This window comes from Melozone crissalis, unplaced genomic scaffold (genome assembly GCF_028551555.1).
Source record: "Melozone crissalis strain CALT ecotype California unplaced genomic scaffold, PUWL_Pcris_2 ptg000027l_1, whole genome shotgun sequence".
In the NCBI taxonomy this organism is placed as follows: Eukaryota; Metazoa; Chordata; class Aves; order Passeriformes; family Passerellidae; genus Melozone; species Melozone crissalis.
In genome coordinates, this window is record NW_026535805.1 from 52,040,652 (window position 1) to 52,057,297 (window position 16,646).

The 16,646-nt window shown below is 44.4% G+C and overlaps 1 protein-coding gene across 1 annotated transcript in view; it reads left to right on the forward strand.

Moving 5' to 3' along the window:
• The window catches only part of SCML4 (Scm polycomb group protein like 4), a 41,721-nt gene that overhangs the window by 13,494 nt on the left and 11,581 nt on the right, over positions 1 to 16,646 (forward strand). The window contains exons 4-5 of the mRNA XM_054280465.1: positions 863 to 1,057; positions 15,364 to 15,636. Coding sequence (XP_054136440.1) covers positions 863 to 1,057; positions 15,364 to 15,636 — 468 coding nt within the window. The remainder of the gene's footprint in view (positions 1 to 862; positions 1,058 to 15,363; positions 15,637 to 16,646) is intronic.

Genomic DNA, 16,646 nt, shown 5'->3' on the forward strand with positions numbered 1-16,646 from the left:
TGAGCCTCTTCAAAGAGTTATGGATTTCTAAACATTTTATATGTTTATTTTCCAGATTTTTTTTCACCCATTTTTACCACCACGGAAGTCAAAATCAGTCAACCCATTCTGTGCAATCTCCCAGGCCTCTTCTCCATTGATGGTGTCTGCCAGATTACAGCATCCACAAAATCTCTTTTGTGCCGGCACAGACTGCTGCTGGCTTCTCTCTGGGACTTGGGGTCTCCTGCCAGCAGACCCTGTTGCCATTTCTTGACCCACCCCTCCTGTGCAATCATTTCCAATTTAATGCAAGATTTCTCATTCTCTACTGAATTCTGGATTGACCACAACTGCCAACATTCCCTTGCCTATAAAAGCAGTTAACACAGTAAATAAAGATCAACGATGAAGCTGTTACCTCTCTCTTCAGTACAATCCTGGTACCTTTCATTCCTTCACAACCATGCCTTTAATTCTTATCTCCTCATTATCATTTATAACCTTGGGTACTGCTGAAGTCAGCCTACCCATCGCTACTGGTGATCACTGCACATCACTTTCTCTGCCCTTCCTTAGACCAGGGTATCATGATAGCCTTCTTCTAATCACACAACACAATTTTCAGGTGGATGCATATATTAGAAAACCTTGCACTGCTGGCCATGCCAGTCAGCATCTTTCAGCCCTCCAGGGGGAAGGTGGTCTGGGTCACCCAAACTCAGCTGCTTAAGCTCTTCCAGTTTGTTGTGCGCTTCAGGCAGGGTAATTTTGCAAAATATTTTTGACATGCAAATACTTGAGTAAAATTATTTCCCCTGCTCTCATTCCCCCTTCTGCCATGCACCCACAGGTATTGAATTGCTCCTGTTTTGCTTTCCAGTTTCAGCTTCTTTTGAGGGGAAGCAGCATCTCCAGAGCCTGCTGGTGGTGAACAGCATTGGGTACGTGCTGCGCTTCCTGAAGAAGCTGTGTCGCAGCCTGCTGTGTGACAATCTCTTCAGCAACCAGCCCTTCCAGCAGCTCAGTGCCAGCACAGAGAGCCCCGAGGGCTGTGAAAGCACACGGATGGAGGCAGGTAGGCTGCTTGGTCACCTTGGCTCAAGATGTAATCCAGCTGAAGGAATGACTGTCCTGTTTTTGGTGCTGTATTGTATTTGCGGGGTGTCCTGCGGCAGGGAGGAAAGATAAATCTGACTCCATGTTCTTAGAGGGCTAATTTATTATTTTATGATGCTATATTATATAAAAGAATACTAACTAAACTATATTAAAGAATACAGAAAGGATAGTTACAGAAGGCTAAAAGATAATAATGAAAACTTGTGACTCTTTCTCCAGAGTCTGACATAGCTTGATCCTGATTGGTCAATGAGTCAAAACAATTCACATGAAACCAATGAAACAACCACCTGTTGGTGAGCAATCTCCAAACTCATTCCAAAGGAGCGAAACACAGGAGAAGCAAATCAGATAATTATTGTTTTTCTTTTTCTCTGAGGCTTCTCAGCTTTGCAGGAACAAAATCCTAGGTGAGGGGATTTTCCAGAAAATATGACTATGACAGTGCTGTGCTGTGCTGTGTATGATAGGGAGCTGCAGGCCTCTGTGGGACCCTTCCAGAGGGAGGCAGTGAGCTTCCTTGTGGTATTTTCCCAGTGGCTGCAGAGGAGGTTCAGTTTGGGTGAGAACCACTGTGTTGAGGTGGCCCAGCAGAGAAACTCTGGGCCAGGACATTATGGTAGCACAAACCTGAGGTACACATTATTAACTGTAGCACAGACAGCCTGAACCCCAATCTGCCACCTCCACCCATGAGTATAAACCTAAATGAGTTGTGACTGCTAAGTGGTTGGCTTTGCTACTTGCAGGAATGTTTCTCCTGGCTTAAAACCCTCTGGGACCAGCAAGGTACCTGTCTTAGTGCTTGACCATGTGGGGCAAAGCCTGGAGGAGCTGTGGCATGAGGCAGATGCATCCAAGGATGGTGGTGGTCCTCAGGGACAGCTGCCCTGAGCAGTGCTGAGCTCCCAGATGGATGGTAGCTCTGAGCTTCCTTCTCGTTCGTATTCTGGGACAGGGTGCTGGCCCCACACAGCCCCCACGGAGCTGGGACATGCCTGCAGCCCCATCTAAAACCAGAGGCTGGAAAGCTGCCCTGGGGCCTTACTATGGCATTGCAAAAGCTGGTTTAGAAAGAAAGGAAGATGTAAATTATGGGCATGAGCCTTCATTTCACCTGCAGTCTTCCTCCTGACTTAAATAATTTTTCCTTTTCTTTTATTAACAATGCTGTGGGTGTTTGGGGAGGACACTCTTTCATGCATTCAATTTAATGGCAGATTCATGCTGGCAGATAAGAGAAAGATGTTTTAGTGTCCACAATCACGATTTTTGCATCACTTGTTCACCAAGAATACCCTCAGTGTGTGCTTTGCTCACCAAAATAGGAGAGGGCTGTGCACACTGTGCAGGAATCACCTTTTTGTACAGAGAAATCCAACTGCCACTCTTACACATGGGAGAAGAAAGGCAGGAGCCCAGACTGAAAAGCAGTATTTTTCTTTCCTCTCCACTAGGACATTTGCAGCAAGCTGAATTCTTCTGAGAGAAGCACCGAGGAGTGCAGCCCAGGGGGCCTGGCATTTGCGTTTGCATTTGCATTTTAATTTGCATGAACATTTGCATTTACTTTCTCACGGCAGGGCTGTGTGTGAGAGAAGGCAATTCCACAACCATAGTCTTTACAGTTGCTGTTACACTCTGAGCATCTCCACCCCCACAAATTTCCAATGGAGATCTCCCTGCCACCATCCTCACTGGATCTCCCCAGACACTGAGGATGGGCAAAACATTATTTTTGCTTCAGACTAGACAAGGGATGTGGGTGTAGGCAAGGCTTCTCTCCTGGGTCTCCCACTGTGGGGTGGGGTGTGCGTGTGCTATCAATAGCCCCCCAGAAGCAGCATGGGCTGGGCAGCCTGGGCTAGTCAGGTAGGTTTAAATTAGCCATGAGGAAGAAATTCTTTATGGTGAGAGTGGTGAGGGACTGAAACAGGTTGCCTGGAGAAGCTGTGGGAGCTGCATCCCTGGAAGTGTTTAAGGCAGGTTGGATTGAGGCACTGAGGCTGTGTTTAATGCTGCATTGCCTAAATCTCCTTCCATCCCCACAGGAGCCAGCATTTCTCTGCAGCAAGGTCAGCCTGGGGGTTCCTCTGCTGCACAGAGCAGAGACAGGGCTTCCCCACAGTACAGAGACAGGGAGGGCCAGTGATGAGTAGGAGCTCTGCTGCAGTTGGGTCTGTGAGGGCTCCTGTTGGGGTAAAGCTCTTATGGAAGGAGCAGGGCCAGAAAAAACACCATAGGAAGTCACACAAAGCAGCCACATTTTTCATTGTTTCTGTTCCCCATCTTGTAATTGAGATGTCTTTTCTTTTAAAATCATGTGCTTTTCAGCCCCTTTGCACCAATGAATCTAATCCAGGTATTGACTTTGGTGCAGTTACCCTTGATTTACACCATCAGAAGGGAGAGGAGAAGCCAGCATCGTGTCCAGCCATATTAATCCACTTACCCCACACAGGAGTCACCTCTTAACCTTGCCCCAGAGCACATGCCCCTAAGCCATAACTCACCTGTGCTCACAGCAAGCTGCCAGATGCTAATGGCTGTGTACAGGCCAGGTGGGATTTGTTGACATATGCACATCTCACTTACAACTGTGTTGTACATGCCCAGGAAGTGAACACTCATCAGGCTGTGCCTAGAGCTGGCCTCTGCAATGAGCCCTGCTGGCTGTGCATCACCCTCTCTGCAGCTGAGCCCCACGCTCTGCCTGCCTTGCCAAGGGCCCTCATCTGTCTCATGCCTCACATGGGACATTGCCCAGGGCTCTTCCTCAGCTGTGAAGGGACTTCCTGGCTCCTGAGAGTGATTTGTGGGAGCGTGGGTAACTCCCACGCCTCCTGGGAAATGCCCAGCTTCTGGTCTGCATTACGGCAAATCCTGAGATGTTACCTGTCACCACAGCACCTGGGTTCAAAGCACCTCTGGACCTGCACCCCAACATTTTCCATGGGAACAGTAGAGCAATCTGAGCTAAAATGACGGCAAGACCTGGGTGACCTGTGCAGAAAGCCCTGTGAAGTGGGACAGGGGCTAAATGATGGGAAGCCAACAGAGATCCTGTAAAGTGTCTCCACTCTGCATTCAGATTTCACCATTTGTCTCAGGCTCAGCTGATGGAGGCTTGGATGGGAGCATGTGAAAGTTTCATTTCTAGGACACCTACACACTGTTGACATGCACCTATGAGATATCAGATTATTCTTCAGAGGAAACCATGTTTACTAAAAAACTTCTGATGGTAACCTGGTGGTAGGCACAGAAATGGAAAAAGTTTCTCTCATGTGGGAAGCATTAAGTCTGATAAACATCCACTTTCCTTTTCAGTCAATCCTTTCCTTGCTCTTTCTGTCCCAAACCTTGGGTTTTGGCTATTTTGTGCTGTTATAATGCTGATGTCTCCACACAGATCATGGCTGCACGTGGCTGCAGCAAAACTGCAGCAAGAACTTTGGTGGCCACCCTGTATTATACTTACCACAGGGGAAATGGGAAAGTCTGTGAATAAGGTCCCCAGCCTTGCTGTTCTCCCCAGGGCCAAGCCAAATTTGGAACCATATGGAGTTTTCTTCCACTATCCACAGGAGAACAGCTTCTCTTCTGGTGGCACTGGCTGGAAGTAGGGATCTACATGGAGCAGAAGCACAGCAGGATGCTAGTGCCTCTGTCTGTAGGAAGGTGGGCTCTTCCTATCCACAAGCCCTTGAAAAGCTGGTATGACAAGCACAATAGCAATGCTTGTCATACCAGCTTAATAGGAGTGTGGCTAAGTAGGCAAGACACTGGCCTGGGAACTGGATTTTTATAAGAGACTTCGCTATTGACTATGTGGGCAAGCCACTCTTCCCTGCTGTGCCTTTATTTGAGTACGTGTCAAAGGAGGGCAATAATTCTTGCCAACATGTGCAGAGCCCTTCTAAAACAGCTAGGAAAAAAGGAATAATATGATAGAAAACCACATATTATTACAATCAATATTTTCTGTTGCAAGCACCAAATAAACAGCAGCTCAGAAGTCTCAAGCCCTGAGAGAGTAAGAAAAATGCTGGCTTTCCCCTTTGTAGTACCATGGCTTGTTTAATCTTGTCTTGTTGCATGCTATGAGGAACAGCACTCCTGGCTTCTCAGCACACTCAGAATAAATGGCTTTTATGGCTATCAATAGCTTCAGTGCTCCTCAACATTTAATTACCTGCAAAGGCCATTTATTGCCTCATATATTCCTCTACCATGATCATTATCCTTTAAACAATAAATAAAACATTAAGGTCACTCTTAAAGAGGGAGCAGAGACATCCAGCCACAACAAAGTGTAATATAAAAAGTTTATATGGTCTTTGGGGCTTTTGGATTGATGGCAGAGCCTGCATTACAGTTGAGAAAGGCTGGGATAGCCTTCCTTCCTTCCTTCCTTCCTTCCTTCCTTCCTTCCTTCCTTCCTTCCTTCCTTCCTTTGTCTGCATTCTCCCTCCCCACCTGACACAACTGGCCACAAGGCAAGGCATCCAACCAAGGACCCTGGTACTGAGGTCCTGATGAACACTAAGTAGCAAATCCTGGCAGAAAGAAAAATAAGAGATGGATGGAAGAGAGAAAATTCAGTTGTGGTGTATTTTGCCTGGACTCTATAGAACTGGGAGAATTGGATAAATTGAACTTTCTGACCTTTAAGTTGTGAGATTATTGTTTGCTAACTCACAAATGAAGACTCTTTTCCTTTAAGTTTATGAAACTGTATCTCTTTGTGGATGCTAAGCAATGGAGCTGTTAGCAGACATCTCTTCAGCAGCCAGCCCCAGGGAAATCCTCCTTCCCACATTCTGCTGGGCTGTTTTGCCTTCACTGACTTGAGGGGCTGCAAGGAAGTTCATCCCTTTTGAAAAGCTACCCCTGGGGGGTAGGCACTCTGCTCTCAGCACTGAGTGGGGAAAAGCTCAAAGGCCTTTTTGTCCTTCAGCCCAGGATGTGCTCAGTGCCGTGGCACAGACACCAGCAGTGTTGGATATTGCCTGGGCTGCAGCCATGGAGGTTAGGAAAGAGAGCCAAGCTATGAAATAGAATTTAAGGATGCTTTATTTCTCCATATCAAAGGGTATCATAAGGAAAGTGGATGAAATGATGGGTATAAATGCATGAAGCATGATGGATGAGATCATATCCACTACAGAAAAGAATACCCCTGGGTATGTGCATTTAATTCAAGCTTTACAAGCAGTCATGTGGAGAAAGCACAGACACTTTCAGAGCCCTAGTCAGGTAAATTATGTGATTGTTACTCTGTTTTAGCTCCAGGTTTAGCTTTAACTTTGTTTTAAATGGTTAAGACCTTCTCCCTAGAGGTATATGATTCCTCTAGGAGATATCTGAAGCTAGAAATCCAGGCTTTTATTTTAAATAGTTTAAATTAAAGTTGAAACAGGAATTTTCATTCCTGAACTTTTAAAATATTTATCCAAATACCTGTGATCCAATATACCAGTATTTCAAGCAGTCAGATGAGTGGGCCACAAGCCAGAACTGGGGGTGGGAAACCTCTGCAAGTGCTGCAAGCATAAATCAATATGACTCACCTGATTTTCAAAGATACGAGTGTGAAAAAAGGTGAACCTCAAGATCCAGCACTTATTAAGTAAAACAAGAAAGGTTTTGGAAGAAAGGGGAACTTCTGCTTGTGAATTTGGATGAGAGGGCCCTTGCTTCTGGGACTGCCTGGTTTGTGGTGCCTATGGCAAGGCCTGGGCTTGCACCTCCATGGCAGGAAGCTGAAAGTGGGGAAAGGGAATTTGGTATTTAGGCTGCTTCAATATGACAGGTTTCAAACAAGATTCAGAATTTTTTCCACAGGACATTACTGATTTTTGCTTGTATGTTCTTCATACAAGCAAAAGGTTTTCAGCTCAGTTTTTCATATTCCTCATGTTGGTCTTTTTTTTAGCCTTTTATCGTCATCCCTCCCTCATCTGTCTTTATCTACCTTCTGTTTCTCTCTATCCTTTCCCAGTTCACTAAACAACAAATGGAAACCCACACAGAGTGGCATTTCCATGGAAATCATCCACTGTTTTTTTCTTGAAAAGTCTTGGCCACTTTTTAATCAACAGGGTTCCCCAGTTCCTTAGGATTTATTTGTTTGCAGTAATTATACAGAGTACATCAAAATGCCTTTAGGAAAGTAGTAACATGCAGCATCTGCCTGACGAACATTAATCTGTTGGCAAAATGAGTGCAAAGCAGGAGATTAAAGCAATTGAGAGAGTACCAGCAGCAAATTGTTGGTAGTGACATGCGGTTTGGTGTTTGTGCTGGCCATGGACAGCAGTGAGCAAGGTCAGGGTGCAAGACAAGGAGTTGCACCACCAGCAGCTGGGCAAGAGAATTACATCCTCTGACTGAAAATGAGCTGCAAAAGGTGGCTTGGGGAAGGGAATCAGGTACTTTAAGGTGGGTTTCTTCTTGGAAGAGAAAAGGTGAAGGTACAGAAATTACTTAAACAGAAAGGTGGCAGCGGCCTGATGGTCTTCATCAGAGAAGCTGGATTTCAGGAAAATGCAGTGAGGCTGGGGATGAGTCCCAGGGTGGGGGACACCATCCCCCCTAGGATGAAGACCCAAGGTGAGCCCAGCTCCCCAGCAACATGGCACAGACAGTGATGGGGGGGAAGCTGGCTCTGTAGGACCATGGAAAGATGTGGGGATAAAAATGCTCAGCAAAGGGGAATTGGCGAGTTCCTAGCTGCTGGGATTGAGGGCAGCCAGAGATGTCAGAAGCAGAAGCAAAGAAGACAGGAAAAGAAAGATTTTGTGAAGGGGAACTAAGACTTCAGGGCTCATATATGTTATATGGCAGAAGAAATATCGGAAAGTTCAGCAGAGCAGCAGTACTGGGCAGGGAGAAATTAAGAAAAGACTTTATGAAAGATCTTATACCTGCATACAAACATGTGCACAGGCTCATGCTTTATATGTACTATTCTACCCAATTTTTGGATGAGAATATTATATTTATTAATGAGCAAACACAGCTTATTTTGCAGTCACTGCATTTTGCTGTAGACATCTCACTTCTTGTATCTCAGATTATTTGTTTTTCAAACAATAAAAAAATTACCATTAAATATTTTAAGCCAGTACTAAGCAATATGATTAAGGGACATTCATCATGGTGATAGCAAAACAGAAATGCACTAAGTACTTCATCTGCAGAGAATCTCAGTATATAATACCTTGAAATTTTCAAATAACACAGTCATTTTCATCTAGTCTATTCTGTATACAGCTTTTTTGTGACTTCTATCAATGCTGATTTATAGGGATACAGAGTGCATTATAAACTACCCTGACAGAAAAACCCCTCCAGCTACTGCTAGAAGCTGGAAAGGGAAAAGATCGATCGCAGCCTCTCCCACCTCCCTCTGCCATGGCAGAACCATTGCTGTGCTGAGACACAAAACTGTACAGCCCTGATAAATCTTCTTTTCATGATGTACACTTTGGTATAACATAAAGGCAAGGGAGGAGGGAAGAGAGAGGAGGAGCAGGTCTGAAATCAGGTGGAAGAGACCAAAGGAAGACTTTTACTACAGCCTAGATCCCTGTGTCATTGAAATCCCTTTGCCTGCACTCGTGTGTGTGCCTAAACAATTTGCCTGTGCTGTAACATAGGACTGAAACCTCTCTATTGTAACAAAATGCATTTACTCAATCCTCCCCAAGCACTTTGAAAATGGAAAAAATTCCTCAATGGGTTATTTATTCACACGAGCACCTTTTATTATTTAATCTAATATATTTGTCAGCAGCTAGCATTTGAATTTACCTTTTTATTCAGTTTGGACAATAAAACCATGTTGATCTGTTCCCAGCTGGTTTCATTCTCTAGTTCTACTGCATTAAGCACAATGTGGCTGTTGTCTGGGCGGCAAGCACTCAAGGGAAATTGTTTAAATAATGAAAAAAAAATTGCTTATGCTGAAGAACTAATCAGGACAACATTGGATTTTGGAAAAGTCTCTAAAAAATTTAGATTCTTGATGTTAACTGACTGGCAGCTTCTCCTTAGGGGACTCAGAATTTCAGTTACTGCAAAATATTTTTGAGCAGCTAGGACACAGCTAGATGATACATGGTGCAGTAAAGCCTCAGACTAAACCCTGGAGAATTCATTTCAGGTTTTATCTCCACAGTGTGACCATAGTTTCAGTGTTCATAATATCTGCATTCACAAGTGAATGAGGCATATTTACATTTTCCTGTTCTGACTGACTACCAAGCCTCCCTTTTTTTTCCCCTGTGGATGCAACTGTGTGTTCCTATAACCCATGCAAATGTTCTCCCGTAGACTGAAAACCGCAGGCGTGACAGCCCTGGCCCGCTGCTGGCGGGTGCCCTGGGCTGCCTGCTCCCTCCCTGCATCTCTGCAGCAGCCTCAGGGATGCTGTGGCTCCTTGGGGATGTCTCCGTGCCACTCCGCCCCGGCAGGCAGCGAGTGGCTCGGCTCTGCTGCCACAAACCAGATGTCACTGCTGTAATATTTTCCTTGTCCAGCCACGGGTTGGTGTGGAAAAGGCCTGGTCCTTGCTCAGCTGTGTAGGGGGCAGATGCATGCACCAGAGAGTGGTGCTGACACGGTACAGAAACATCTGCTAAGGGTGACATCATATTTTCATTGTGCTGCATGTCTGGATGGGCAACGGAGCTAAAAGGAATGGGCTGGTGCTGTAATCCCAGAGTAAATCACAGCAGCCAGAGCTGGAAAGTCTTAATCTATCACAGGAGACTCTTATCTTTAGATAGATGCATGCAGGCTCAAACTGCAGGGAAGATAAGGGCCGTGGTACATTCCTGGCTGGACTGAAATGTGTGAGGCTGTTTGGAAGGAACAGAAAAAATTCTTTTAAAATCTTTTAAGAGTTGATGTTTAAAACAGAAGATAGCAGTTCAGAGCCAAGGCATATCTTTCACAATCTCAAATACTGTTTATACCTTTCTGCTCTCTCGCTGTCTGGCTTACACTAGATCGAACTGATAGTTAAACTCATCTGAAGGATTTCCTCCTGCATTTCAGCATTTGCTTTTTGCGTTTCCCCACTTCTATTTTTCCTTTTGTGAAGGCTGAGATGCAGGGTTTCTAAGCTGCTGCTCAAACCTGTGCCCTCCCCCCTTCCCCCACTCCTCCCTCCCTCCTCCCACCTCCCCAACAGGGCAAATGCCATCCTTGAGCAGGGAGCAGGAGCTGGACTCAGGAACTATAAAATACAGGCAAAGATAAAACCATGCAAAGAAGGAGCCTCTCGATAGGATTTTGACACTGTGGCTGGCTCCTCTCAAAATGACTGGGAGATGAAAAAAGGCTGTCCCTGGCTATGAGAAAGGAGAGGTCTGAGGAAGCTATGATATCATGCTGCTTAAAATATGGAGTTCACATCTGGTCAGCCCATTATAGACAATATATGGTAGCACTTTAAAAGGTACAGGGAAGGGTCAGAGGGCAAAGCCCATCACTAAATGATGTGAGGAATAGGAGACGACACAGAAAAGGAATAGTGGGGGCAGAGAAAAAAAAGACAGAAATAAATCTGTATTGACTGTGAGGAAAAGAAGTTAATGGGAAATTTAATTAAAGAAAATACAAATGATGGAGCATTGCAGGTGGTAAAGTAAAAGGTTATGAAATGACTTTAAAGTATTGTCCTGGAAGGAAGGGCAGCTGTCCTGGGAAGCTACTGGTGTGTAAAAGGGGACCTTCCTGGCTTGGGAATCAGTGTCCAGCAGGCTCAGAGCAGGGAGTGTGGGTTTCCAGCAGTGCCTCAGGCAGCCTTCACCCAGATGCAGCCACTTCATGGCCTCAACATATGGCCTGGGAAAGGGACTCTGGTCCCACTTCACTGCCCTGACCTTGGGCTCTGCTATCCAAGCAGCAATCTGGGGATGAACTCAGCAAAAGGCATGGGAGTACCAGGAAAGGGAAATCTGGATCAATGAAAGTGTGAGATGGGTGGAAGGGGAACAGCCAGGGGAGAAAATGGCTATGAAAATCATATGTGTGGGAGGAAGGAAAGTAGAAAAGAGAGATAGGGATATAACTGGCAAAATGGGAAAAGAGTGAGGGAATAGGTGCAGGAAAGCAGTGTTAGAATAAAGGCAAGATATTGGCAATGTGGCAGAAGAGAAGTAGGAGGGGGTGACAGGGAAGAACAGAGGGAGAAGCATGGGGGGTATAAGGGAATGGAGGCTGAGAGAGGAAAAGGGAGAGAAAGATGTAACACGAGCAGTGATGTGGGAGCAGCAGCAGGTGAGGAAAGTGGTGCAAGACATGTTTGGCCTGGGAGCAGAGAAGGCAGAATAGAGTGTCTCTGGAGTGTACAAAGAGATTTTGCCTGTGGGAGAGATTCTAACAAACTAAGTTTGGGCTTTTTTTAAGATGTGGAAGAAAAAGTAAGAGATTAGATCTGCTCAGGAAAAGGTCAGCTAGAGATCATCTTTCCTGGGTATATACTATTCTTCATTTCCTGCTTGACTTGAAATTGAATTTCATTTGCTTTCCTCATGTTGAATGAGAGTCAATTCTTTTGTCTTCCTGGAGTGTCTCTATTCCCAGATGCTACCAGAGGCCCAGTGTTTGTGCTCTGCAGTCACACATGCAGCATGCATCCATGTGGCACTCCACAGTGGCAAATGAGTACTGCTGGGGCAAAGAGCTCAACATTTTACAGAAGTGAGAGACAAAACAAGAGTTTTCCTTCATCCTAACGGAGAACTGAGGTCCAGAGATGACAGATAACCTGACCAAGGTCACTCCACAGGTTTGCAGCAGAGATGGGATGTTAGCTGCACATTCTCAGGCTCTTTTAACTCTCAGCTCACACATCTTCAGGAGTTTGGCTAGGAATCTGACAGACTGCTACTTTTAAGAAGCTCAGCAAAAGAAATGCACATTTATTTAATTGGGAAGGCAACTATTGCTTTTTTCTCTCCTTTGATGCATTTTAAGGTGTGCTGGATGTAACAGCTTTGGGCTTTTCAATCCAGCTGCCTGTGGACCATTCCTGGAAAGGAAAACTGCCAAAATGGCTTAAGCATCTCAGGGTGCTGAGCAATTGTAACAGAGACTGCTGTGCTCAGAGCAAAAGCTCAAAGCAGCTTTCTCATAAATCCTGCTTTAAAGCATTGTGTACTAGTTTCTCACTAATATGTGGGAGTGACTACCTAGAAAATAAAATATGAAAGTGAGTCAGAATACAGAAGGGCTAAGCTACAGATTTATGAACTATTGCATTTTCAACCCCAATAGAAATTTATATTTTCTTCTATTGTCTTAAAAAAGTGGGTTTTTTTCCTAATTGGCCAAAGTGGGATTAGAAGCTGTGATGGCTATACACTTTACAAGGCTTTCTGGGAGCTTACAAAATGCAGAATTTTTTTTATGCACATCATCAGTGGAACCTCAAGTCATGCAGCTTCTCTGTGGTGCAAACTAACAGAGAGCTGGAAAAACAGGAACACAAAAGCTTCCACAGGGTTTTTTGTTTTTGGGCAATGGGCCACTTGAGATGGCCCCTGCTCCCCTTGGTCCCATGAAGACATTATTACAACTTTTCAAATTCCCAGAGCACCTTCCACTGTGGGATGTTTCATAGAGTAATGAATGGAGGCTCTGGTTTGTTCCATGGCAATAGGCATCATCATTCCCATTCTGGAGCCCAAAGCAGAGATGTGGAATAAATTGATCTAGATCAAGAAAAGTTAGGAAGAAATCTGACAGAGATTGGCTCCTTGTTTTAGTCTTGTACACAATTCATGGGTGTTCTCCCTTCCACAGGGAGTTGATATCTGTGCATGTCTTATTTCACACAGGCTGTTGAGACAGTCTGACATCCATCAAAAAATCCCTGGTGTCTGCTCAAAAATTTTGGAGTAATTTACATCCATGGCAATAAAAGATATATGCTGTTTATTTAGCAGGGCTCTTTTAATGTGCTGTTTGTTGTTTTGATAGTCTATGTCTTCTTCATATTGTAATCATATTAAAAGAGCATTCTTTTCCTGGAATAAAGAGGTAATGATTCACAAGAGGCATAATTATTCCATGCAGTGCAGGCAGGATGCAGCAGAAAGAGCCATCTTCTTTATGCATAAGAGGCTTTTATTGCAAGTGTTCTACACAGTAATTAAATTCCTTTGAATGAGGAGGCTTGATTGGATTTTCCTTGGTTTATTGGGAGGAGTTTGAAAAGCAAGGTATTTAGCTCAATTGCTATATAATTTTGGCATCTGTTGGAGGTTAGGGGGAAAGGTTCAGAGTATCTGATTCCCATTTCTCTTATGTATTATGTTATCTGAACTCCCTTGAATTCAGTTGGATTACACCCTATCTGTATTTGTATGGGAATCAAGCTCAGAAATTCCTGGCAGAAAGCAGCAGGACACCTGAATGCATGCTGTAAGAATCCAAATCATCCAAGGGAAAAAAGCCTTGCTAGAGGAAAGTTACTTGCAGTCACAAAGGCAAATGCCCAAAAGCGAGGAAATTTCACATTTGCAGTTTTCCTTCAAATTTGATGTTTGCCTTATGGTGAGTTCAGCCTTGGCTCTGAATGGGACAAAACTTTAAAAGAAGCAATAAAATAGAACAATGTAACAAAAACCTGTGCTGTGGCCTGACGCACAAGCCAAGATAATATCATGGCACAACTCCTGAGTATTTGAATTGTTGAGATAAATCATGTTCATTTACCATCTACTACTGTACACATCTGCCAAGTAATGTTGTTTGGTTTTTTTAAGAAAAAGAGTGAAAATGTAAGTAAAAAGGAATACTCTGTTATATAGAGCCTCAACATCTATTAGGAATGGAGTTTGTGTCTTATGGCATAAATTACATCACAAATTCTTCTTGTTACTCAATAAGGCTGCAGAACACACCAGGAGGAGAGTGTTGCTCAGGCCAGGGAGCTGATGTGCGACACCGTGGGGGAAATTTCACCCTGCTCAGATGTCTCTGGAGGGAGAGTGCTCATGATGAGGAAAGTGGCCTTTTCAACAGCTCAGAAAAATATTATGGGGCAATGGAAGGCACTTCCCTAATTTAGGGGCTCCCTGCCTGCCAGGTGTTAACACCCGGTGGGAATCTCTGAAGTGCAGGTTGCCAGCAGGGCTCTGTGAAGGCTGGGATCTCACAGAGGTTTCCAAAGGGTCTGCTTGTATCCCAGCAGTGATACTGGGGCTGGGGGACAGGAGAGCTGGTTTGTAGGGAGAATGGTAGTGGGGAAAAGGAGGAGGAAGACCTGTGGCCATGTTTTGTGAAGACAAAAAAAAGGCAAATAGGAAAGACATAGATATGAGTAAACTGGAGGAGGAAGTCAGTGACACAGATATGGAAGTGTCAGTGACAAACCTGAGCCTAAATGTGAGGGGAAATGGCAAAAAATACCTGTGTGCTGCAAAACCTGCCTCATGCCCGTGTGTTAGACAAGCAAAAGGGAGTGTAAGACATAAGTCTCCAAAATAGGTCTTGAAGTGCAGAATTTGGTTAATTGCCAGAACTCTGAAAAGATGGTATTTTGCTCCTACATAGTGTAAAAATTGCAATGAAGAGGACAGGAACCATCACAGCAATGGTTTGCAGTTGTCTACGATGTTGGCACGTTTGAACCTGAGTCAGATCCAAGTGATTCACACATAACACATAACAAAGAACTGTCCATGAAAAACCTTGGGTGTGCTCATCAGTCATCAAGCTTGTATCCTTGTGGGATACTGGGCCTGATGGATGTCTGCAGCTGAGGATGCTTCTGATTAATTTTGGTAATTGCAGCCAGAATGCTTTGCTTTATTACCTTCACTCCTTCCTACTGGCTGCCAGGCATTTTGAACCTAACAAACTGCCTGTCCTGTTGTCTTCCCCTGTCTCCTTCCTTTCAATCCTCTGGTCTTGGTGTATTTGAGGAGCACCATGAGTCCAATTGGACCTGGGCTAAGTGGCCCAGGATTTTACAGAAAATAATATTGTGAGCCGACACAGATGACTCATATCAAGCCATGGTTTCACTCTTTTGACTCTACTGACTTTGAATGGTTGTTTATTCATTCTCAGCAAGGACCTCTCCTGGGACAGTTGTCTGTACAGAAAGCTGGTAATGGAGTTGCACTTTGTGACCAAAAAAAGAGGGAATTTTGGCTAAACTTTTTTTTTTTTCAAGGGTTGAATTAAAAAGGTTTCTGTTTTGCTGATGTTTGTTTTGTGTCTGGTCTTCCTGAGCAGAGACAGTCATACCTGAGGACTGCCTGGCCGATGCTCCAAGCAGGAAGCCGTACAGCGCGGATCCTGCCGACGCTGCGCTGGGCTCCGCGGGCTCCCTGTACACCGTGCGCCAGAGTCCTGCAGACGGACACCCTGCTGGAGGCTCCTCTTCCTCCTGCAGCCATCGTCCTGCCCACATGGCTTCAGGGGGCTCCTCAGCTACTGGGCTGCGGCACCAGACCTCCAGCCCAACCAGGAATGGCGCCTATCTTGAAGGAAACCACCAAAGAAGTGGTAATGTACCACCTTCCATTTAGCAATGTGTGCTGCTGTGCTGCTGCTGTGCTCTGCAGTCTTAACTCATTCCCAAATTCCCAAGAAAATTGGTAAGGTGGTTCTGTGATGGAATCCATCCAGACCACTCCTGCTTCCATCTAGAAGGGGAAATAATAACCTGTGTAAACACAAAATCAGTCTGTTCCCCATTAAATAAAAAGGTGGAAGTTTTCTAATGCTGTTGTTATGTAAACATATGCATTACACATAACTGTGTGGCAATCACACCTGTTATTATCAGCATTAAAGACACTAATATATAAGGCAATCCTCCCAAAAATTTATACCACCTACAGGCAGGTTCCTGTTATTTGTGTGACACCAGCTGTGTACAAGAGGTGATGCAGAGCAAACCCAAATATTAGTGCCTACCTCAAAGCATTTACCCAGAGGTTTTGCTTCCTAGCTCTGTGCCCCTCCTGCCCCTTTAATTACATACCAAGCCAGATTTTGCTTGAAAAAGACTCCTCAACAAAACATATGTTTTTAAAAATCATTCAGCTTATTGCTTAAGCCTCTTTTATTCTTCAGGAAGCAAAGTCACAAGAAGTTTATATGCAAATTCAAGAAATACTATGGAAACCACTGCATTTGATGATTCTTCTTCCCTTTCTTTGTATTTTTGTTCACTTAACATTTGCTGGGGCAGTTGCTCTACTCTACTACAGTTCCTGGTGGCCACATTTTTTTTTTCATCTTGAAATTACCCAAGTTCATCAGATGGGTTAGCTATTTCACTGAACTTCAGTTAACTTTGTTTGCATTTTCCAAATTCTCAGTCAACAGGTCTTTATCAGTAGTGATGCCAACAGTGTCTTCACCCCTTACTAATTATTCAAACTTCATGTGTGCATTTTTCATTCTGATGACAGATCTAACAAAGGAGTTGAATGTCTCAGCCATTTTAAAGTCATTAATTTTTTTCCCTTCCTCATGTATTAATGGAATCTACTGCCACTCTAGTACTA